Source organism: Takifugu flavidus, chromosome 1 (genome assembly GCF_003711565.1).
Source record: "Takifugu flavidus isolate HTHZ2018 chromosome 1, ASM371156v2, whole genome shotgun sequence".
NCBI classification, from domain to species: Eukaryota; Metazoa; Chordata; class Actinopteri; order Tetraodontiformes; family Tetraodontidae; genus Takifugu; species Takifugu flavidus.
Genome location: NC_079520.1, coordinates 2,734,241 through 2,756,844, shown reverse-complemented (window position 1 = coordinate 2,756,844; position 22,604 = coordinate 2,734,241). Strand labels below are relative to the sequence as shown.

Below are 22,604 nucleotides of genomic sequence, written 5' to 3'. Positions count from 1 at the left end.
CAGACCTCAACCCCATCCAGCAAGTTTGGAGCAAGTTGGAAAATTGGACAGAATAATTGGAGAGAAACCTTGGCTTTACTGTGTCCCGTTATAGTTTACTGAGAAATCACGCAGAGCTCAGAGGTCAATAAAAAGAAAAAGAAATGGAACTCCAGCATTAAAGTGTCTAATAAACTGACTTCATCATCTTCATTATGAAGCATTCTTACAATGTGTTCATTTGGGCTCCTTGAAGGTTCCCTTGCATTTCTGTTGGAATCACATGGTGTCTGCAGCTAATCTGAGCCACCACTGTCCTCGACGTGTTTTGGAAGGACATTCCAGCCTCATTTGATCTGGCTTTTGTTTGGCCCTGAAGTGGCACGGCCCCCTTCAAATTAATGTTCTGGGTGGGCAGAGCTGAAGCACAGCGAGCAGAAGGTTCCATCCTACAGATAGAGCGCATCACGTCCACAGCAGAACCTCCGAGTCCTCAGAAACTCCATTTGGGAAGATCTCCTGCAGCACTTTTCGTGTTCTGGTCCCTGGAAAGATGTCCTTGAGCGGCGACGTGTGTGTGGTGACGGGAGCCTGCGGATTCCTGGGAATGAGGCTGGTGAAGCTGCTGCTGGAGGAGGAGAAGCTGGCTGAGATTCGCCTGATGGACAAACACCTGCAGCCTGACCTCCTGCTCACTCTGGAGGGTAAAGTCAAAAGATTTCATACTTTTTAATGAGACAACATTGCTGTTTTCCCTCCCGTTTGTTGATCAGTCGATGGACTCAGTGGTAATTTCATGCTAACTGTCAGACTGCAGAGGGGAGACAAAGCTGTCCATGCTGGAGGGAGACGTCAGAGACGCCGAATTTGTGAGAAAAGTCTGCCGAGGAGCCTCGCTGGTCTTTCACATGGCATCTATCATCGATGTGTACGACTCTATGGAGTACAGTGAGATGTATGGGATCAACGTCAAAGGTAAAGAAAGTCCCCTTAAATCAGAGAATATTGTAGGATCCAGGAAATAATGAGAGAGTTTTTGGTTTGATCTGTCTCCCCCCATCCTGGAGGCAGATGTTTAAGACTCATGCGATGTTTTTCCTCCACCGCCCCTGAATACGGGGTCGCCTGCAGGGACGCAGCTGCTACTGGAAGCCTGCATTCAAGAGAACGTGGCTTCTTTCATCTACACCAGCACCATCGAAGTTATGGGACCGAATTCCAACGGTGAAGCCATCGTCAACGGCAACGAGGACACGGTTTACAGCTGCACGCTGAAGTTCAACTACAGTAAAACCAAGAAGGAGGCCGAGCAGATAACCCTGCTGGCCCACAATGAGCTGCTCCAGAACGGAGGTCGTCTGGCCACCTGCGCCATCAGGCCGATGTACATCTACGGCGAAGGCTGCCGCTTCCTGTTGGGCCACATGGCCGACGGCGTACGCAACAAGAACGTTTTGTACCGCATGTCTCTGCCTGAAGCCCGAGTCAACCCGGTGTACGTGGGGAATGTGGCCGTGGGCCACCTCCAGGCTGCCCGCAGCCTTAAAGATCAACAAAAGCGAAGCATCGTGGGCGGTCAGGTTTACTTCCTCTCCGACGACACTCCGCACGTGAGCTATTCAGACTTCAACCACGCCGTGATGGCGCCCCTTGGCTTCAACATCCAGGCCAAACCCATGGTGCCGCTCCGCTTCTTCTACTTGTTCTGTTTCATCATGGAGCTCTTCTGCGCGATGCTCCGACCTTTCGTGCGCGTCGTCCCGCCGCTAAACCGGCAGCTCCTGACCATGCTGAACACGCCGTTTAGCTTTTCCTACCAAAAGGCGAAGAAGGATTTGGGTTACGTCCCCCGATACACTTGGGAGGAAGCGCGCCAAAACACCATTGAATGGCTCGCATCCCAGCTGCCAAAGCAACGGGAAGAAATCTTGTATAAGTAATTAAACCTGCGATTCTCCAGTAAATTTGTTCAATCAATGTTTTTCATCATAAAAAAGTGGCAAATATGCAACTTTAGCGTTAGCTAAACAGAGCTAATATTGAGGTGGGTGCCACTACGTGGGTGCTAAACCCCACGGTGTTCATTTCTAATAAAGAATAATAAAACATGTGTGAAAGCTATTTGTTGCAGAGGTTAGGCGATGTTAGGCAATATCTATTACTGCCACTAGAGGCCACCAAATCTCACATGATGGAATCTTGAATTTATAAACAGCATGGGTGTGACAACCTATCATTTCTTTAAATCAATGTTTTTCCACACTTTCTATGGTAACACATTGTATGTAATAAAAACAAGTATTACACATTAGCTTTTATATTTATGCTATACATGAGTATTTGACCATATCAATTAAATAATGTTAAACCTCTGAATCCCTGATTCTCAATAAAGAATGTTGCTTAGATCAAGGGTGGACATGATGAACATTCATTCAGCTACTATTTATTTTATCAAAGGCACCCACCCACCCCCCTCCACTCACACACACAACACACACACACACACACACACACACACACACAGAACAATATGCACCCAGGTCAGAGTCCAGGATTTCAGACAAACAACCCCAGAATACCAATGAGATCATGAAATCACCACCAGTCAAAGAGCTTCAACCAGTTCCCAGCCCTGTACAAAAAAGAACAACAGCGCTCTTACACACACACACACACACACACACACACACACACACACACACACACACACACACACACACACTCACCACAACACAAAGCGAAACAAGTGTAACCCGCTCTGCTGTCTCTGCAGATTTGTTTGATTCATGGGGATTCCTGCCTTGCTTCATGACAACTGACCGCCAGTAAATGTTACCTTAGCAGCTGGACCGGGGTTACAGCGCTGGGCAGAACTGGGATTTTCTCCCAGCTGAGCTGCCACCAAATCTGCAGCTAAACAAAGCTGTTGGCAGTTAAGCTCGCAGGCAGCTACGCTCCACATGCGTCTCTTTGTTAGCACAGAAATGCTTTGGGGATGCAGATGGATATTTCTTTGTGTTTTGATGGCCTGTTTGACATCTCTGGGCTTAGGTAAGTCACCCGTTCCTTATAATTTTGACTTGTTTTGTGCATTTTTTCCTTTTTTTGGACAACCTTTTTAGCAACCATGCTACTGGGGTAAATTACCACGAGTGCATAAGCCTGCAAATTAGATTCGAGGAACAGAAAACCTCATAAATATGGATCTCTTATCATTTAATCCAAATACAGCCTTGTAATTGAGTCACTGGCTCACTCCAACCTTACCCTAACCACCCCAACTAAATGCCTAACCCTAACCTAAAACCAGGTCATCTTTAGGTTCACCCTCAACTCACAATGTCCCCACAGGTATGGAGGAAAACATAGAGTGTTCTGACCTGAACAACACAACCTGGCAACAGTTTCGACAGCATAAGGTGGAGCTGCAGGTCCAGTATCTGCTGTTCACCAGGAGGAACGTGGACTGTGGACATGCATTCAGGCAGGAGTCTCTCATAAACACATACTTCGATGTGTCCCACCCAACAAAGGTCATCATCCATGGGTTCAGGTAGGGAAGACCTCCATGTGGTAAACGGAAGGAGCTTTAATCTGCGGTGCTAATGCTAACCTACACCTAAAATACAACCTTCACTTTATTCATAACATCATGAAGCCTCATAGAATAGCTGATCACAACCAAGACAAAAGCAGGACTCCTTCTTGAGGACCTCGTTGTAAGGTGGAACCGTGTGGTTCTCCAAACTTCTGCGCTCTGACCCGGCAGGGCCATAGGCAGTAAGCCCACCTGGGTGAAGGAGCTGGCCCAGGCCCTGCTCAGGGTGGAGGATGTGAATGTTCTGGTGGTAGACTGGATCTACCGTGCCTCCTTTGCCTACAACCTGGTGGTGCACCGTCACAAGGAGGTGGCTTTGCAGGTCTCCATCCTCATCAATCAGCTGCAGGTGAGTATTTATTGTTTCCTTTTAGTTCCACAGATTTAGGGTGAAGGAAACTGATCTACGTTTGTGTTCTCCACCAGAAACAGGGATGTAAACTAGAGTCCTTCCACTTAGTCGGAGTCAGTCTTGGGGCTCATGTTGCCGGTTTTGTGGGGACTATCTTTACAGGGAAGATTGGAAGAATCACAGGTGGGTCGGAAGTAATGCAAGGTGGCACCATATAGATATATCACATATAAGGCATTAGGAACCCCCTGGAGTACGAGAGTAGACAATATTGGGAGTACAAGATGAAACTGCTGAGACAGAGTTGCCTTGTCTACCAGAGAACCTTCAGCAGAAACAGCAACAGTGGCGGCCTCAGAATTTTCACTCAGCGCGACATTGTTAGATTAAACAGCATCTTCAGGAGACAATGGAGCCACTTGAAGGCCAAACACAATACTCCTCTGTCCTCCTGTTCATGTCGAGTCCGTTTGTCCGAGTGTTGAAAACGTTGGCTTTTGAAATAAACCAATACAGGACCTGGAAACCAAGCAGCCGGGGTTATATCACCACCACCGGCCCGTCCAGCGGAGCCAGCCAGTAAATACTGCAGCAGTTCCTGGTGTTGAGTCAGATGTTCTTCCTCTGAAATAGGCAACGCTCCTTCTTCTGTAAATGATAAATAGCATCATATTATCTCACAGGCCTCGACCCAGCCGGACCCATGTTTAAAAGAGCTGACACCTTCGACCGACTGGACCCGTCCGATGCTCAGTTCGTGGAAGCCATCCACACAGACTCTGACTGTGAGGGAACTCACCATGGGGTAGGGAGGGGGTAGCCCTAATTAGTAACAAGTTCTTTTTCTGAGTCAGACTTCGGAATCTCCATCCCTGTGGGTCACGTGGACTTCTTTCTGAACGGAGGAAAGGACCAGACCGGCTGCACTCGCTCCAGATTCACCTCAAGTAAGTTGAACCAGGGCTAAAACCAAATTGAGGACTCAATCCTTGATGACTGCCCCCCCCCCCCCCGGTTTTGAGCTTCAGTTCTAATCTCCAGTGTACGGATATGTGATATGTGATCACATGAGGGCGCTGTACGTATACATAAGTGCTCTCAACGGCTCCTGCCCGCTAATGGGGATCCCATGTGACAGCTATGAGGAATTTCTGAAGGGCCAATGCCTCAACTGTGATGACTTCAAAGGAAAATGTCCAACCATAGGTCAGAACCCCCCCCGCCACAATCTGTATATATATACGAAAATGCACACAAAGTCTAGCTGGTCTGGTCTGGTCTGTTTACAGGTTTATCGGAAAACAGTGGGATGGTTCTCTCCCCAGTTCCCAAGGAGCAAAAACTCTTCCTCCTCACGTTGTCATCATCACCTTTTTGTGGTGAGTTTGGGTTTTTGTGGTTGTGAGACTTGAGTAAAGCCGTTCCCGAGGTTTATAAATGATTAAATATTGGCTACGTGCTGCTTTTGTTTGTTGTCGTTCCTCCGGTCAGCTCATCACATCCTGGTGGAACTGGAGGTTTCCCCCCTGGAGAAGAGTGCTGAGCTGGAGGTGGGTCTGAGGACGGGAAGGGTCGCAGTACAGCAGAGGATCAGGCTGTAGGTACCACAGCACCTCCAGTCGTCTATTCCCCTCCTTCAAATTAAATCAACTGTTAATGAACGTGAAACCTTCCTGCCTGTCAGTCGGACCAACACCAGCCTGTACCGGACCGTGCTGGCTTACCCAGAGGCTCTGTGCCAGATCGGTACCATCGAGCTGAGGAACACTGGATCTCGATTCTACAGACAGGGACAAGTCCAGGTCAAGTCTGTCTGCCTCTCAGAGTTCCCGTCTCTCAGGTAACCACTGATATCAACCTCCAGGTCTCGTTTAAAGGCTTTGTGTTTGGGAAAAGAGATATTTCAGTTATTCTACATTTAAAAAAGGCTTTAATGTGATCTCTAAACATGATCATTTGGCCCCGCCCCATTTCCTCTCCCGCAGCTGGAGCTTACCTGCTCTGTCCCCGTTTCTACGGCAGCATTCATAAAAGCAAATGTACCGTGATGTTCTTTAGTTCAGCAATGACATATTCTGGAATATTGGAAAAATATGTCATTAAAAGTATATAATTTGGTCAGATGGTATTATAATCATCATTATATTTGTAATAATGTTATTGCTGAAGCTATCTTAATATCATGCGTTGTTGTTCTGGAGTCAGCCACTAGGTGGTGGCACGATGATGTCATAGCATAAGAAGAACATGTTTATAGAATGAATTAAAAAGCATTTAAAGCAGTGGTCAACCCTACAAGGCCTTCAGCCCAGCAGGGGTTCTGTTCTCCCAGGTGTCCTCCCTGCTTTCACCTGGGATTCCTTTATAAAAACGGAGTGGGACAGAAAACGCGTCCGGGGTTAGGGACGAGTCCTTGCTGGACGGCATTAATGACCTCTGGTTTAAAACATCAACAGAAAACCCATTTGGTGATTTGAGAGAGGATTAAAGAGGGCTGATGAGGAGATTACGATTTTAATTCCCTCCATTCAATTAAACAAGAATGAAAGAGAAACATCTACAGTTTCTCAGATGCTGCCTGTCAATAATCAATCGATATCAAGTAATAAGATGCACAGCCAACGCTGTCATAATTGTAAATGCGAAAGTGAAACCAGATAGTGAAACCGACCTCTGTGCTGAGCGTTTCTCTGGAAACAGAAGTCATCAGGTTATTCCAGGAAAAAGAGCAGCCAAAGGGAGGACTAAATACTCCGCCATGTTTAAGAAAACATGTTTGTTAGGTACCTAAGTTCTCTAAATACCTAAAGATTGCAGCAACTGCTCGGATTAAATTGTCTTTCATTCTAATTTAATCAAAGTGAATTAATTCATTTGCATGTGTGTGTGTGTGTGTGTGTGTGTGTGTGTGTGTGTTTCAGGCGGGAGAAGCCACTGTGTGTGATCAACATCAACATCAGACGAGGCACGCCCTGGTCACATGACCTGATCCAGGCGTGCTTTTAGGTGCCTCATAGCGCTGCTTTAGTGGTTTCTGTATGTCACCAAGTGTTATTTTAGAACTGTTAAACTCAAAACTGTTTATGTTGATGTTCAACCATTAAGTTTATTCTGTTAAAAAGTTTGCACATGCACCTTAATGGAATTAAAATTGGCATTCATTTAAAGAAATATGGAGGGAAAGCTCATGTCTTTTAATAATATGTACTAATATCATAATATCTGTACTCTCACTGCTTACAAAAAAAGCTTTTATGGACAATTTGTGGGGCCAATAAGACAATAAATGGAAAATACGTCTCTGTTTTAGTCCAATCACTGTAATTCTGATGTCAGCAAAAACAGACAACACAACCCAGAGGATGTAGTATGTGTGTATTACATTGTTATTCACAGACCAATAATAAGCAATAACAACAGTTTAATATTTTCATCGGATTTAGAGTTTGAGAAGGCAAAAATCCACGACAAGATGAGAGAATAACAATTTCATAGGTCTGTTATGTGATACACACTTTTTTAGCTTCATGGTGCTGGTGTAGTTGATCTTCCAGCCAGTAGGTGGAGACACAGGTTCTGAACACGACCGGGACAACGAGTGAGGAGGAGGCAGCGTCCAAAACAAGTGAGGTGTGACGCCTTCGCACCGCTCCGCTGTAACAAACAGAGCGTTCGGAGGGACCGTTCTCACAGTTTGGGCGTGTCGGTGGGAGCCAGCGGCGCTCTGACCCTCAGGAATCGAGGTGGGAGGTTCCTGCCACTATCATCTCCTGCAAGGTCAACATTGAGGTTAGAATTAGGAATGTCACAACACCCACAGCACAACCAGCGTGTCCCTGCGCTGATATATCCTGCCAGGCACATGCACGTGCGCTCTGGCCCCTGAGGCGGCGGTGCCAAACCTGGCAGGTGAAGATGTCCTGCAGCATAACGTTAAAGCTCAGAGGCACCGCTGGCGCGTTTTTGCCTCTTCGTATCGAGGCTGAATAAATCCACCATGAAGGATATTTACTGCCCCACAGCCGCCCGGCAACCCGGACCCGTCATCCGAAATATGAGCCTCCACCTGTGATTGGTCAGGAAGTCTGGCCAAAAGGGGGTTGGTGGGGGGGTGGGGGGTGGGGTGGGGCATCAGCAGGCAGAGGGCGCTGGATTATTAGCATAGCGTTGGATTTTTTTTAACAATCCCTATATTTCTGAGCTCTAATCCCAAACAGATAAAGAGGCAGCTGTGGTGTGCATTACCTCACCACCCCTTGGCACAGCTGCACCATTGAAACACACACGCACGCACACACACACACACACACACACACACACACAGAACCTGAGAGGCCTATTCTGGTCACAACGGGCCATCCTGTTCCATCTGTATGGGCAAAGATGAGCGGCGGGCTAAAGCAAAATGCTAATGCAGAACAGATGGCAAAGAAAGACTTTTAATCTGGAAAATAGATGAGCCAGCCATCCAAAAACTGAGGTGGCAAAGAACCCAACTGAAAATATCAACCCCTCGCTGCCAGTAGAGGACCCCGAACAAACATGAACAAGATGCTAATTGTCAGAAAGCACAAAAAGACAAAAGGTTGAGACGCGCCAATGCAGAATCCAACTCTCAGCTAATCTTGTGCCTATTTGTGTAAAAAAACCATTTAGTAATTCATAGTTCTGGTTGGCCAGTCTCACGCCACCTGTATCTGACGCTGGGTTAGTAAGCAATGTGCACCACAAGCACCAACTGCACTCAAGCCCCCCCCAAGCAACCGAGCTCTCAGGTGAGGTACTTACATGTAGCTTAAGTGGTGACCCAGTGTGTTAGCTCCAGCACCCTGCCCTCTACCTCAAATAATCCCTCTCACTGCCATAATCCATTAAGGAGCCCGCCACATCAGCGAAGTCCTCCAGAACCAGGCTGGTGGAGTCCTCACCAGAGGGCAGCTCCGGATCGGACCACCAATGCGGGGGCGCCCGAGATCCGTCCACGCTGTTCTTACTTGGTCCCTGAGATTGTGGTGGATCACCGTGCTGGTAGGCAGGTGCTGGTCCCTCGCCTTTCTGCTCAGCTTCCTGCTCCTTGGTGTAGCCGCCATCGCTGCCGCTGCCGCCTTCGCTGCCCTGCGAGGCGGGGGCCAGCACGTGGTAGAGGCTGGGAAGACGGATGTCCAGCAACATTCCGCTCTTGATGTAGAGCTTGTTGTTGAGGTTGTAGAGCTTCTCCGCGATGTCGTAGCCCAACATGATGGAAAACAGCCGAGCGATGTAGCGGTTTTTAGACATTAGCAAATAGAGGCGGCGGCGGCGCCAGGTGATGTAGCGCGAGTCTTCTTCTGCTGTCAGGGTCACCTGAGGGGCAGGAAGAAGATGCAGCAATATCGACATGTCACCACTTCATAAAGTCTATGGGGAAAATCACAGTGATAACAAAGAGCCCTTTGTCATCGGTGCCAGTACGGTGCGCATGAACTCACACACAGTTGGCTTAAAGTTTGGAATTGTACGTATCTGTCGGACCTGGAACTTCCCGTCCTCGCTTGGTCTGAGAGATTCCCACTCTGGAGAGTCGAGGAACTGGTGGCGGTGGATGTAGTGCAGGAACTGGCCTTCGAGAGATACGTTCATCCTGACAGAGAGAGAGGGAGAGAGGAGGATAATGGGAGAACTGGGGGTGATTCTGTTTGGGACCTGCATGTTCAGCCTGAGAAGCTGAATAGAGAATGTAACGTTCCTTCAGGGATAAATGATCCGTCAGGTCAAGTGAAGCCATGAGAATGTTTATTCCTCTAATGCTGTCACAGGCTCCTGCAGATTTAGTGGAGGGAGGGGGAAAAAAAGCTTTATTTTTAGTGGAGCAACTTTTGCAGAGTAGAATAATCCAGCAGGCGGTCCATTAAGTCCTGGGTGGATTTTGTCCTAAATCTCTGCTGTGATTTAATTCTGCCATCATGCTCAAGTATCTGAAAAAAAGTCAAATTTCACTGACAGGGAAAACACAATGTTAGTGAGCTGATGTCCTAAATGCTAAGATGGCGGTTCAGGCGCCTGTCTGCGGTCTGGAGAGGAGAGTATTAGCACTGTGTGTCACGCTGTTAATCAGCCGCAGGCAGCTCCATTTTGAGGATGTTTGGATGACGAGCGCACGTTTCCTGTGAAGGTCGCTGCCGATGACGTGAAAAAAGGCAGAAATGGCGCCTCGGTATCTGCTCAGCAGGTTTTCTCGATGTGTGAGAAAACCAAGCTATGAATAGTGCAAATATTGATATTCTACAACCTCTAAACAATGATTACAGCTGTGCTAAACCTGCCCAGAGCAGCATTTTAGCATCTCTCGGCTCTTTGTTTTGGTTTTGGAACATAGCACTATAGCCTAATTTGGTGATCACAAGCTGATCACCTTGCTGATTTAACAATAATCTGGTAGCCACCAAGTCAACCATTGAGCACCACGTTGGATGTGGGCTCCTTTCAGCCCAAGCTAATGCTGAACTTGAAGAAAAGCCCTCTGCCCATTATGAGGTCTAACTCATGCACAAATACAAACAGACCCATATCAATTCTTATATTCAATTCTTTTTACTGTGGTGTCTCTAATAAAGCACATTTCCCATGTGGTCGCTCACACGTTCCCACCTTCCAGACAGCAGAAAGGACAGCCGGTCGATGGGCGTCTTGCCTTCCAAAGCGTACGTCTCCCCTGCCTTCAGCTCCATCACCTTGTTCTCGAAGGCGCCCGTGATCTCCTTGAACACCTGGACGGGGACGCCCAGCGGCAGGTAGACCGCCTGGTAGAGGGAGGTCAGCTCCTCGCTGCGTATGCCTTCCTGGTGCAGCCGGAACAGGAGGTGGCAGATCTGAGCCAGGCAGGCCAGCAGCAGGAGCAGGTTCCAGCTGAAGACGTCCAGGCCGCACATGGTCATCCAGCCCCACAGAGACAGGCAGGCAAAGGCTGGGGTCAGGAAGCCGAAGATGAAGAGGCACCCGTAGGCCCCGCTGCCGCCCATGTAGCCCAGGAAGAGTAAAGTGTGGCCCAAATGGTAGATGGCCCCCTCAGTGTTGTTGCTCCAGCCATCACAGAGAGGCGCAGAGAACAAGCTGTCCAGCAGACTGGAGTTATCTGAGCTCATCTTGGAATCCGGCGGCGTGACAAGAACCTCTGGAGCTTTTGATGAAGAAACGGAGAACCTATCAAAGGCAAACGGGTGTTATTTCTGTCCCGCCAACACACACGGCCAGAAGTTTGTTTGAAGAGCCGAATCCAAAATAAATAGGTAATTCTGACAAAAATGTCAGTGTTCCCGCGGCGTAGAGTGGAAAATTCTTCAATGTGAAGAGGTTCTCAGGCTCTGTTTGTTGTAGAAACACAGCTGGAATGGGTCTCTGCTCTCATTCTACGTCCCTTCCGGCTCTTCCCGTCGTCCTTCTCTCTGGGGTTCTCTGTCTGCGCCTCTCCCCACCGGCCCTCGGTGTGGAGCCAACAGCTGGAGGACAAGGGACAAGAGAGGGGTGGGCACTGATACAGCCCTAAATGGATAACCATGTTTGGAATTGAAACCCAAGGAGGAAAGAGTGGTGGACAGAACACAGGCCTGCTACTTAACATAACAGAGCGAGGGAGAGGGACAGGAAACAGGAGGGCGAGAAGGAAAATCTCACCATGACAAACGAAATGTTCAAACGCATAACTTCAGTCACTTTGGGGAGCTTTAGACACTGGAAGAGGTGGGACGACGCGGGGCGTCTGGCCACTGGAATACTAAACAATCAACAAATTCACCACTCATGACTTTTTCACCTGTATTTATTTTTCTTTTTGGGGGGTGGGATGGTTTCTAATGAGATGTGCTGCGATTAAAAGGACTTAAACCGCCCTACAAGTACAATACTTGACAAAATAAGTCTGGAAGGATGAGCCAGCTTCTGTTCAGTGCCGCAGCTCCGATTCCATGAATGAGGAAACCAAGACGGCCGTTGCCAGGCGCACTCGAGTACGAGTGACACGCGACATGCGAAGAACGCAGATATGCCTCGTATCGACTGTGTGGGGGGTTATTTTTAATCGTAAGTGCATACCAGAGACAGCAACTGTGCGCAGCTTCAGCACAGAACCTTGGAATGAACACAAACAAAGAGGCTATTGCATAGGACTTTTATTCAACATGAAACAGCACTTTAGACATCCATTCAAAGGCTTAAAAAACAAACATGTCAATCCCAATCGCATTTCCCTTCTAGTTTACGGTATTAAATAAAGCCAGGAATGAAGGAAAGGTGCAGACTCATCTTCCACTACAGCACACTGCGGGAGACAAATGGAGAAATTAAATCACATTTCAAAGAATTAAACCACTTCACTCCTCCCATCTCCTTCCAAGAACAAGGGAAGACAACACTGTAAATACGTGCAGCATGATGCATGTGGTCTAACCGCCCAGCAGAGGCTGAAATTGAGCTGCTGGATACAAACATCTGACTTCTGGGGTCACAGAAAGGGCAAGTGCACCAGGGCGACTGGCCTCTCGATGGTAGGAGCTCGTTTACAACATATGTTTTACACTCTACTGTAGTCGCCCTAAATGGACGCAAAGTTGCGTTCAAGGTTTCAATGACGTATTCATTTTAAAAAGGGGAAAAAATGGGAAATTTTTGTTTCTGAAGTAATAATATAGAAATTTAACAGCCTGTTAAATCAGGGAAATTATGAGAAGTTGAATGTGATGTGTCTTACCACACAAACACGCACACCAAACGTATCGTCAGATCTTGAAGCCCAGCGCCCTCATGCACTCTTTGTGTGCCTCAATTAGGTCCGAGCATTTCTCTTCCCCTTTTTCAATGATGCTGGAGGCAGCAAATACAAAAATCATTCATCTCCATTTTTATGAGAGGGGAAATCTTTCCGCTTTCAGAAAATTTACCAAGCATCTCTGACTTTCTTCGTCTCTGGACACGCACAGCAGGGCTTCAGAGGTTTCTTCTGCTCGGGGACGTCCAGTGTAGCAGCAGGTGAGTCCACATTGGCAGCACAAACAGTCGACATCTTCCAGCTTACAAAATAGAAACCAAAGAGTTTAACTGGCCTGCAATTGTCTTCAAACAATAATATTACAGTCAATACCAGGCCCGTTTCCCTTCTTTTAATCATTCGAATGGTTAAAACGTTTATATAAAGGATAATTAAGCCGTTGGGACACCCACACCCACACCTACCCCCCCCCCCCCCACACACACACACACACACACACACACACACACACACACACATTTATTAACACTCTCTTTTTTAAAGGCTGTGAGCATTTCGCATCCAAACGTTTTAAAGGCAGAACAAATAATTCAAATTACAAAAAACCATCACCACACAAGAAGCTGATCCTGCAGCACATATTGCAATATCTTAACTGAATAATTTGGTAGTTTTTTTAGGTCATTTTATAGCCTATCAGAATAAACATTAGTGATTCCAAAATTAGGTAAGTTGCTCTGCCAGTTGCATCACATAAAATGAAACAAGTTATTTGTGCCCAATTAAAAAAAACTTTAATGGCTAGCTCGATCTCAGTTTAAAAAAATCATTAAATTACATAATTATTTATGTATTATTATTTACAGTTATGGATAAAATTGAGTTTTAATTTACTAGATGTCAATCTTTTCTCAAGCGGAATGAAACGTCAACCTGATCACTAAAAAGTGTTTTTTTTTAATTGCCAAAATTCAAGCTTTAGAGACACAAATGCGAAGATAAAAACAATGAAAGAAATGAGATGTGCATCGATCGGCTTTAGGTAACACTTTGGGAAAATTGCATAACGCACATGGCGACTAAGTTAGCTTAATATGGCTAACAGTGACACAGTTAACGTGGGGAAACAGATCATAGGAACGCAGCGGTGATTTGTAAAACGAGAAATGATTTAAACGCTTAAATGTTGGGAATACGTAGTGTAACACTTTTAACAAATGCATTATTACGGTACATACATGGACGCAGAATGGCAGCACACCGCTGAAGACGCTTCACCTTCAAAGTGAATCCACAACATCCGGAACAATCACGTGCTCGGTCCACGGGGATTCTGGGAAATGTAGTGTGTGGTATTTTATAACGTTTGACGTCGTTTAATGAAATGAATAGATAGATAGATAGATAGATAGATAGATAGATAGATAGATAGATAGATAGATAGATAGATAGATAGATAGATAGATAGATAGATAGATAGATAGATAATTGTGAAGAGCAGATGGTTGTACACCTGATACTTATAACACCATAACAATATCTATAAACAGTAATTGAGAAAAACACAAATTGTACTTCTTTCTGTTTCTGTACAATCTGCTGCCTTGGATTGCCTGTAGATTTAATATAAACCAGGGTGACTCAGGACTGTTTTCATTATTACAGAAAATATTTATTATCTGTCCTCCAAAGCTGAAGGCAGGTGTTTGTTTTCACACATCTTCGGGGTATACAGCGTCACCATTCTGCGCACTTCTTCTAATTTAAGGGGCCAGCTGTGTGCTATATAAATGTGCAAGTAAGCATTTTTTTCCCCCTCTCTCTGCACTTTCCGGTATATAATATTCACACTTTCATTGTAAAAGAAATCCCTTGTGGCAACATTAATTCATATGGTATGACAGCTCGTATTTAATTCAAATGTGCAGTACACACAAAAACATATACCCTCAAATCTATATTGATAAATCGTTAATTTTTATAAACCTACCCTCTAAAGGATGACAGTTGTACTGCCACATTAAGCTCCTTCACAAAGCTGCAGAAAGCACCACTGTATGCACTCTGTCCTCTGTGTGAATTATGTTTCTGTAGTTAGTCTTATAAATCTTGCCCTTTGCTGGAAGCATATGCTGAAAACCCAACTCTGAAATAAACAAATAAATCGACAACCCATGCTATTTTTAAACATTGCATTGTCTGCTGAATTGCAAATATCACCCTGAATGCCCTCTAAAACGCTGAACTGCAGCAGCTCTGCAACATAACTAAGGCATCATTTAAACCGAAAAGAATATAAGCTCAATCTACAAACTCAAAAACATCAGTAAAGCAGCAAAATGTCACATCAGTCAACCACTTAAAATGATCCTCAGTCTTATCACAGAACAATCCAGTAATATACGGTGACTCTGTAAAATGGTGTTCCCATTGCTAAACCATTAAAGCCGGCAATAACCCATTTCCCCCGATGTATTCGTCTCACTCACTCATATATTTATTTTGCTTGTCTTTAACATTTTAAACAAACACAAGTCAGCAGAATGGAGCTACTCTATCTTTTGAAGATGGAAACAAAACTGTGCCAACTCCTGTCCCCGCGCGCACGCACACACACACACACACACACACACACACACACACACAAAACACAAAAGCTCCCAGGATGCACCAGGCGCATGAGTGCAGTGTCAGGTAACATAGTACCGTGTTTAATGACAACCCTGCTGGATGAACTGAACTTGTACCCGAACACAGTGACAGATGTCTGGTTCGCATGACAAAAACTGATCCTCCACACGCGCGTGCACACACACACACACACACACAGACACACACACACATGCGTCATTGTCTGCAGAATTAATGTGAGCTGGACCTTCCCTTTCTTGACGCGGATTGATTCATTTTGGATGAGACACAGATACTGAATAGTTGATGAGCTGGGATAAAAAGAAAAAAGTGGAAGGGTACGGTGGGGGTAGAAATAGACGTACAGGAAGATGGGAGGGACAGAGAGAGAGAGAGAGAGGAGGGAGCGAGAGAGAGAGGGGAAGGGAGGGAGAAAAGCATGTGTCTACTCACTCCACTCCACTCAGCTTCCAATAAGCTCAGAGTTTGTGAGCCTTGATGGAAAATTACCTTGTGACCAAGAGGGGAGGTCAGAACCACCAGACTTCGCTTTGACTCCTGAGCCTCAGCAGCCGAGTGAGGATGGAGAGCACCTTCGGATGATCGGGGGCGACAACGGCAGGCCATGGAGAAACCTAAAGGTCCCGCGGCGGGATACACCACAGCCACCTGTGGATGGCGAGCCCTGCTCCTGCCACAGCTGAACAGACAGTCCCTGTATGTGTACGGCAGCGAGATGGCCGTGGAGAAGGAGTGCATGCGGCAGCTGCAGAGCGGCGTCTTCGTCATCCACCCGTTCAGCCCAATGAGGTATCGCTCTTTCGTTTCTGCATGTTTCTTATGTGACCTCTGACCTCTTCGAAGGCGGGTCGTAAGTCATTTTTAATTGCCACATAATTATCTTAACATGTGACGTAGTGACTTTAACTTTTACCCACGTGTCCATACCGCCATGCTGGTGATGAGTAGATGTATATATTCTGCACATCTATGGAATTCATTTTCAGGGTCAAAGGTCAATTTCACTGCAACTGGCTATTGTGCGAACATCAGCTTGTACCAGAGATGAACCCATTATTCACTGTAGGTCGTTATATGGGTATTATATGGACCCCCTCCCCCCCAACTTAACAAAAACGCTGTTATGGATATCAATACAGTCGGCCTTCGTGGTGACTGGAATGTTGTAATAAGGCAGCAGAATTGATGATCTGCTCAGCATCTGTCCGATGATCTGCTGTAATAGGACAAAAACCAGGAAGATCAATTGTCTCTATTAAGGACGCTGTTGTCACACATGGAAGGTTCGGCATCATCCGAGCAGTACCGCTGTTAATAGATTGTAAGGTGAGCATATGGAGGCGAAATAGAGCGGCGATGAAACAAATGGGAGTTACTTGAGCCTGACGATCGAAACCTGTCTGAAAGGGAGTGCAGTTACTCTATCAGAGTATTTGGTGAGCATGAATCCTGCTGTCTAATCAGCCAGTCTCAGATCCGAGACGCACCGGCCTGGGAAACGAGAGCTGAGTCGCTCTTCCTTGACTGATGCTTCTGTGTTGTTGCAGGAGCTACTACATCATGTGCATGATGGCCATCACCTTCCTGAACCTGATCGGGATTCCCATGGAGATAGCCTTTCTGGATGGACACAGCGGGCTGGTGTGGGAGGGATTTAACGTGTTCTCAGACACGCTCTTCCTGATAGACGTGGCGCTGAACTTCAGAATGGGCATCATAACAGAGGACTGCGAGGTGAGAGCAGCTTGGCTCTATTTTCAGACACAATCTGGACGGGTATAATCCCTGCGTAGACAAACACACACAATCCACCTTTGCCCCTTCTGTAATCTACTCCAAACACGTAAAACTAGATTAACCAACCTCCCTCAAATTGCTCCTGGATTTGGGCAACATTGGCACCTATAGAAGGACTTTACAACAGGGATTATAAGATATCAGATGACTGAGAGGTATCATTAAACTATATCCTGTTTGTTTTCATCTGCTCATGCTCTCCGCCTCTCATGCCGCCCCTCTGAAACCATCCATCTGTGAAAGTGGGTCTGTCTTTTGTGTTTACGGCAATCCATGCAAACATCTGGATTTTGCCAGATGTTCCCCCTGAGTTTCTGCCCGTTTGTTGTGCCAAATCATACCGGGCGAAGGTGTCACGGGCTTCGTCCATCACGAACGGCTGCAATCTTCTCGTTCATAGGAGGCGATTCTGGATATCAAGCGGATCCGAGTCAGTTACCTGAGGACCTGGTTCATCCCAGACGTTATAGCTGCTTTCCCGATTGGATACATCCTCTTGTTTGCGGTAAAAATCAGCAAACTGCTGGAGCAAATCTTTGTTGATGTAGCACCACCAGCTGCGCTTGTGGAGATTTAAAGAAATGAAACCTAAATGTACAAAATAACTTTATGAGATTTGCTGTTCGTGGTTTTATAATCCCAGGATTTACAGTACAACAACGACGACAACCCCTCCAAAACCAACAAGATGATGAGGATCCTGATGTTTGTGCGCATCCTCAGCCTGATCCGGCTGGCTCGGGTGTCCCGGCTCGTCCGCTTCTTCAACGAAGTGGAAAAAGTGGGTTCAATCTCCGGCTGATTTAAAAGCTCTGGGGCCACCTTGGTCACGTCTAATACCACAGATCAGGTGTGAGGGTTCACATTTCACTCGAAGGACAAGGCCACTAGAACAGTCCTGATACGTGCTCTGTAGGAACGAGCGTTTTAAGTGACCTGCTGCAGGTCAGATATGAAGTTCGAATTAGTAATTTCACACAACTATATGAAGTAATCCTCTTTATCCCTTATGGGACGAGATCATGCGGGATTTACCTCGTCCAAGTTTAACCTAGCTAGCATCACAGTTATTATTCGTCCTACAGAGCATTTCTGGTGTCTTGTTCTTGATCCCTCTCAAATTTCAGTCATGTTTTTAGTGATGAAATAAAAAGTACATTTATGAAATAGAGTGTTTGCAGTACTTTACTTGATTATTCATGTTCTCTTCTACTCCTCCCTCCACGCTCTGGTTTTGCCTTGGGGGTCTCCTACTGGCTGGACATGATCAAAACACATTATTATTTATTGTTTTAAATTCACTGGTTAAAAACTGATCTCTCTGATCCTACTAATCCATCTCCAGGACTAAATCCAGCTTGCTGCATCAGCCAGGCTGCCAAGACTTCCTGCAGCCTGCTGGATTTGTTCACCAGCCGCCCATAAACTCCTGTTTTCCTCTCCTTGCCCTATTGACAGGTATCCAATGCAAACTTGGAGGTCGTCCGCCTCTTCTTCCGCATCTTGTCCCTCTTCATGATGATTTTCCTCCTGTGTCACTGGAACGGCTGCATCCAGTATTTTGTCCCCATGCTGGAAGAGTTTCCCTCTGATTGCTGGGTCCGGAAAGAAAACCTGATGGTGACGATCTTTCATCAGAACCTTTTTACACGTCCAGCTTCACTCCGGCCTCTCTGTCTAAGGCCTTTGTCATGATGTCTTTCAGAATGCCACAGTTATTGTCAAGTATTCATGGGGGGTTTTCCGAGCTCTGTCCCAGATGATCGCTCTCTCTTATGGATCCATGGATGCACCTACAAGTGAGAATTTACTTTATCCGTCACTTAAACAAGAGCCTTCATGAAACTCTCCAGCTGTGAAGCATTTCTGAACTAAATGGTGCTCCTGTGCTACAGATTACGTTGAAATGTGGATCGTCATGGTCAGCATGGTGTCCGGGTGCATCATGTATACCGTCCTCGTGGCCAACGCCACAACCATGATCGCCAACGTTGACCCAGCAGCCAAGGAATATAAGAGCAAGGTCCCCCAGTCTGACACTATCCTTCAAGAACATTCTGAAACATTACAGTTGTAATTAGAGAAAACACTTAGTTTAAAACTTCCCATTCCTTGTGTGTATTTACGTTATTTAATGTTTGAGATAACCCCTTCAATTCAGTGTCCTTGACCTCTGACCTTTCCCTTGAGGACTGACTCAGACAGAGATTACGTAATAAATGACTGGCTGAAAAATTCTGGCACTAAGTTCTGTGTATGTTCCACAGATGAGCCGTCTGGAGCATTACATGACCTTCATGAAGCTCCCGCCAGAGCTGCAGCTTCGTATCAACAACTACTACCAGGCTCGCTATGGCGGGAAGTGGTTCCACGAGAAGGACGTCATGAACACGGTGTCCTCAGCTCTGAAAGAGGTACAGCTGGAACTTAAAGCCACAGAAAGTATGGACAAACACCTTCTTCTGGTGTGACGTTATATCTGGGTCTTTAAACAGTTTCCCTCTTTTCCCTACAGTTTATATTTGTAACAAACTATTTTTATTTGTTGTACAGCAAATCATGATGGCCATGTGTAGCCGGCTGCTACGGAAGGTGCCGATGTTCCAGGAACGAGATGAGAACTTCATCAACGCCGTCCTCCTCAAGCTGCGGTACGAGGTCTTCTTGGAGGGAGACGCCATCGTCCAGCGTAATGTTCCGGGCGACCGCATGTTCTTCATTGACCACGGCCAGGTCGTCATGGAGACCGAGTCCGAGGAGACGGAGCTGTGCGATGGAGACTTTTTTGGAGGTGAACTGACAGATTATTATAATTGTGAATAGACAACCATGGGACTGAAGCAATGGTGGTTTAACATTCACATTTAATGTGTAGCATCGAGATTTCCGCCATTTTCAAATCATCCGAAAATTCTGTCTTTTCCAGTTTGATGGATTAATTAAATTCTTTAAATAGAAAAACGGGTTCTAATCTCTTTGGCAGAAAACATCGGCAGCATTAAGATTTAAGCGAAGCAACTCAGCAAAAGCCAGTTCTTAACTTTAGGATTCCTTTTCTGATCCCCGTGCTCGCGCGCTCATTTGCTACGCTTTTGTGGCTCCTTATGTTTGACAGAGACATGCATCCTGACCAAAGGCAAACATCTGGCCACCGTGAAGGCCCTGACAGACTGCCAGTGCTTCTCCCTGTCTTGGAATGACCTTCAGGACGTGCTGGAGAGCTTCCCGGACATCCAGAAGGATTTATACAAAATTGTACAGCTCAGCTCCGACGGTGGAATTGTGTAGGACCAGGAAGGATGATCGGGATGAAGGACAACATGAAGAGGAGGACCGAGGCAAAATATCACCTGTGAATTACCGGGAAGAAGCTAAATTGACTTCTGATCTAGAATATTCACACAAATATGAAAATGCGTTAATCTTCTACTCAGCAGTTCGTGGGTGGAGCAGCCGGACACTTGAGAATTTGTTTGAAAGGTTAATGCGAAGTGATTATTTTCTTTTTTGCGGTGAACTGTCTATAAAAGTAGGCACTAGTCAAACTTTTAGCTCTGCTTCTTCATCAGTGCTGCACATAAGCACCAGTTTTTAGAAGGTTCTGTAAACCTAACATAGGTATACCGGTAATGGGACCTAAAACATTAGAACATCATCATAACAGGACAATAATCCTACATGTAAACAATAATAATATTAATAAAAGTTTGGATTTCAGCGCAGTTTAGACAAGCATCTGTCTTTCTTTTACTCTGAATGGTTATCACCAACCCTGGGTCTTCCTCTGGGGAACTCAGTTCTTCTACACTACAATGAAGTCTAAGACATTTACTGTAGCCTAGGTCAGAAAACTGATAGTTATAGTGCTGCCGGCCAGTAGGGGGCGACAGAGACACAATGTCTTTGTTTTTTTTTGGAGAGTTTGAATTTTGACACAGTTGAGAGGATTTAAACATTATTTAGATATTGTTTCTAATTTGTTGAAACATTGTTCCACTTACCAAGTAAACGACTAATAATCTATTTTACTGACCAAATGATCTAAAACACACAATAGTATTTAACTGACTAACCTAATCTAACAACCATTGATGTTCTCAACATTGGGACAGATAAAGACACTCAGTGTGATGGTGAAATCTGGTGTTTAATATAAACAACACTTTCAGTTCATTACAGATTTTTTAAAATTTGTTCATCTTTAAGTTATTTTTGAAGAGGAAATTGTCACACCAATCACAATTTAGACAAATCTTTTGAATCTGAGGTTTTGCCGGTTTATGTGCTTATAACTTGGACCTTTACCAACAACACATTACAGTACATTAAAGTGTTTCTAAATCCTGTCGTTAGAGCTGAAAAGAGGCTGTTCTGGCTCAAATGTTGGCCCTGGGCCTCTGTCCAAATGCTTCTCTTTCCTTAAAATAGATCACGCAGATGTCACTTTCACTTCTTGGATAAACACATTAATTGAGTTTATCTGCAGTCATCAGTCCTGCAGATTTGGCTGATGTTTGTGGGAAATTTAGCTGAAATGGATCATAATTGTGTATTAAACTCTTTTGGCCTTTGCATGAGTCAACAAGAGGAATCATTTTCACTGGTGCCCAATTCTTACATTTAAGACGTGAAATAACTGCACATTTATTGGTGAAATTATTTAATTTTCCCCTGATCAATGAATGAGTTTGTTCTTGAATCTCCCTCTTTCAGATCATGCTAAACTTCTGAATAGTTTAATTTGAGTTTCTGGTCCAGCCCCGTTAGAAACGACATAACAAGAACATCCGCTTTTTCCATCTGTTCTTTTTGAAACAATCCTGCCGTGTAATTAAACTGCTGGGTATGTTTGCAAATTCGTTTTAAGAGATGATTACATAATTGCTTTTACACAACAAGCCCGTCTGTGACAGCGGTGAGGTCAGTAAGGTCAACTTCTTGGATGCAAATGACGTGACTGTGTGTTGCTCCAGGGAACAAGAGCAGATGGACAAAGATACATGTGACTTTACAGTGACGTTGCTCACTGCTAATCCTCCAAAAATGCAAAAAGTGCACTTCAACTGATGCTGAAATGCAACCATGGAAAGTCTCTTTTTTTAAATGCCACATTGGGAAGCTGTAGCGATGTCATGCCATGTTTCACACAGAATAGGGAATTTCTGCTGAATTCCTGTTTTTATTTAAAGCATATAACATCTCGTTGATGTATCTTAAGGCCTACCACATCTCTGAACTTATTTTGTGTCGTTTTTCTTATCATTTTGAGGTATTTACTTAAAGTTTCATTTGCCTGACCACTTCTAACGCATCTAACTGCGTTTAATTTGGCACTTCTCTGCGTTAATATGTGCATCTGTGTTCTTATCATTGAAATCTCTCCCCACCTTCAGACATTTGGAGGCGCAGTGATGCGCCGACACACTAGGTGGCAGCAATGCAACAGGTTGTTGGAAAATACTCCGATTAACCAACGAAGAAGA

General features: G+C 45.4%; 5 protein-coding genes and 1 long non-coding RNA gene across 7 annotated transcripts; 3 read left to right on the top strand and 3 right to left on the bottom strand.

Moving 5' to 3' along the window:
- The first annotated feature begins 417 nt into the window (after positions 1-417).
- Positions 418-2,089, top strand: hsd3b1 (hydroxy-delta-5-steroid dehydrogenase, 3 beta- and steroid delta-isomerase 1). Its single transcript, XM_057041176.1, has 3 exons — positions 418-683; positions 790-954; positions 1,111-2,089. The coding sequence occupies exons 1-3, from the start codon at positions 533-535 to the stop codon at positions 1,917-1,919; spliced, it is 1,125 nt and encodes a 374-aa protein (XP_056897156.1). The 5' UTR covers positions 418-532; the 3' UTR covers positions 1,920-2,089.
- A 547-nt stretch (positions 2,090-2,636) lies between these two features.
- On the top strand, positions 2,637-7,234 carry pla1a (phospholipase A1 member A). 2 transcript variants are annotated; one of them, XR_008953706.1, is made up of 11 exons: positions 2,637-3,033; positions 3,334-3,535; positions 3,752-3,929; positions 4,007-4,115; positions 4,616-4,717; positions 4,787-4,879; positions 4,974-5,138; positions 5,222-5,311; positions 5,424-5,533; positions 5,617-5,772; positions 6,854-7,234. XR_008953706.1 is itself a non-coding variant. In XM_057054909.1 (11 exons), exons 1-11 carry the CDS (start codon positions 2,943-2,945, stop codon positions 6,936-6,938), a joined length of 1,377 nt encoding a protein of 458 aa, XP_056910889.1. In that variant the 5' UTR covers positions 2,639-2,942; the 3' UTR covers positions 6,939-7,234. The 2 variants fall into 2 exon arrangements, 1 of the variants encoding a protein (XP_056910889.1); XM_057054909.1 differs by having other exon boundaries at positions 2,639-3,033; positions 5,424-5,529.
- Positions 5,423-6,838, bottom strand: LOC130537854 (uncharacterized). The gene is made up of 3 exons (XR_008953712.1): positions 6,604-6,838; positions 5,929-6,007; positions 5,423-5,810 (listed from the first exon to the last, which is right to left on the bottom strand). It is a non-coding gene; the product is annotated as an uncharacterized LOC130537854 (long non-coding RNA).
- Positions 7,235-7,290: 56 nt separating the features above from the next.
- On the bottom strand, positions 7,291-11,926 carry popdc2 (popeye domain containing 2). The gene is made up of 4 exons (XM_057054927.1): positions 10,560-11,926; positions 9,444-9,552; positions 8,861-9,275; positions 7,291-7,702 (listed from the first exon to the last, which is right to left on the bottom strand). Exons 1-4 carry the CDS (start codon positions 11,051-11,053, stop codon positions 7,620-7,622), a joined length of 1,101 nt encoding a protein of 366 aa, XP_056910907.1. The 5' UTR covers positions 11,054-11,926; the 3' UTR covers positions 7,291-7,619.
- A 135-nt stretch (positions 11,927-12,061) lies between these two features.
- Positions 12,062-14,026, bottom strand: LOC130537847 (cytochrome c oxidase copper chaperone). Its single transcript, XM_057054939.1, has 4 exons — positions 13,911-14,026; positions 12,845-12,973; positions 12,655-12,767; positions 12,062-12,225 (listed from the first exon to the last, which is right to left on the bottom strand). Exons 1-3 carry the CDS (start codon positions 13,970-13,972, stop codon positions 12,683-12,685), a joined length of 276 nt encoding a protein of 91 aa, XP_056910919.1. The 5' UTR covers positions 13,973-14,026; the 3' UTR covers positions 12,062-12,225; positions 12,655-12,682.
- Positions 14,027-15,698: 1,672 nt separating this feature from the next.
- hcn5 (hyperpolarization activated cyclic nucleotide-gated potassium channel 5) lies at positions 15,699-20,843 on the top strand. The gene is made up of 10 exons (XM_057054898.1): positions 15,699-16,113; positions 16,872-17,058; positions 17,522-17,626; positions 17,765-17,902; positions 18,580-18,741; positions 18,827-18,920; positions 19,017-19,144; positions 19,389-19,535; positions 19,675-19,912; positions 20,237-20,843. Exons 1-10 carry the CDS (start codon positions 15,929-15,931, stop codon positions 20,407-20,409), a joined length of 1,557 nt encoding a protein of 518 aa, XP_056910878.1. The 5' UTR covers positions 15,699-15,928; the 3' UTR covers positions 20,410-20,843.
- The last annotated feature ends 1,761 nt before the right edge of the window (positions 20,844-22,604 follow it).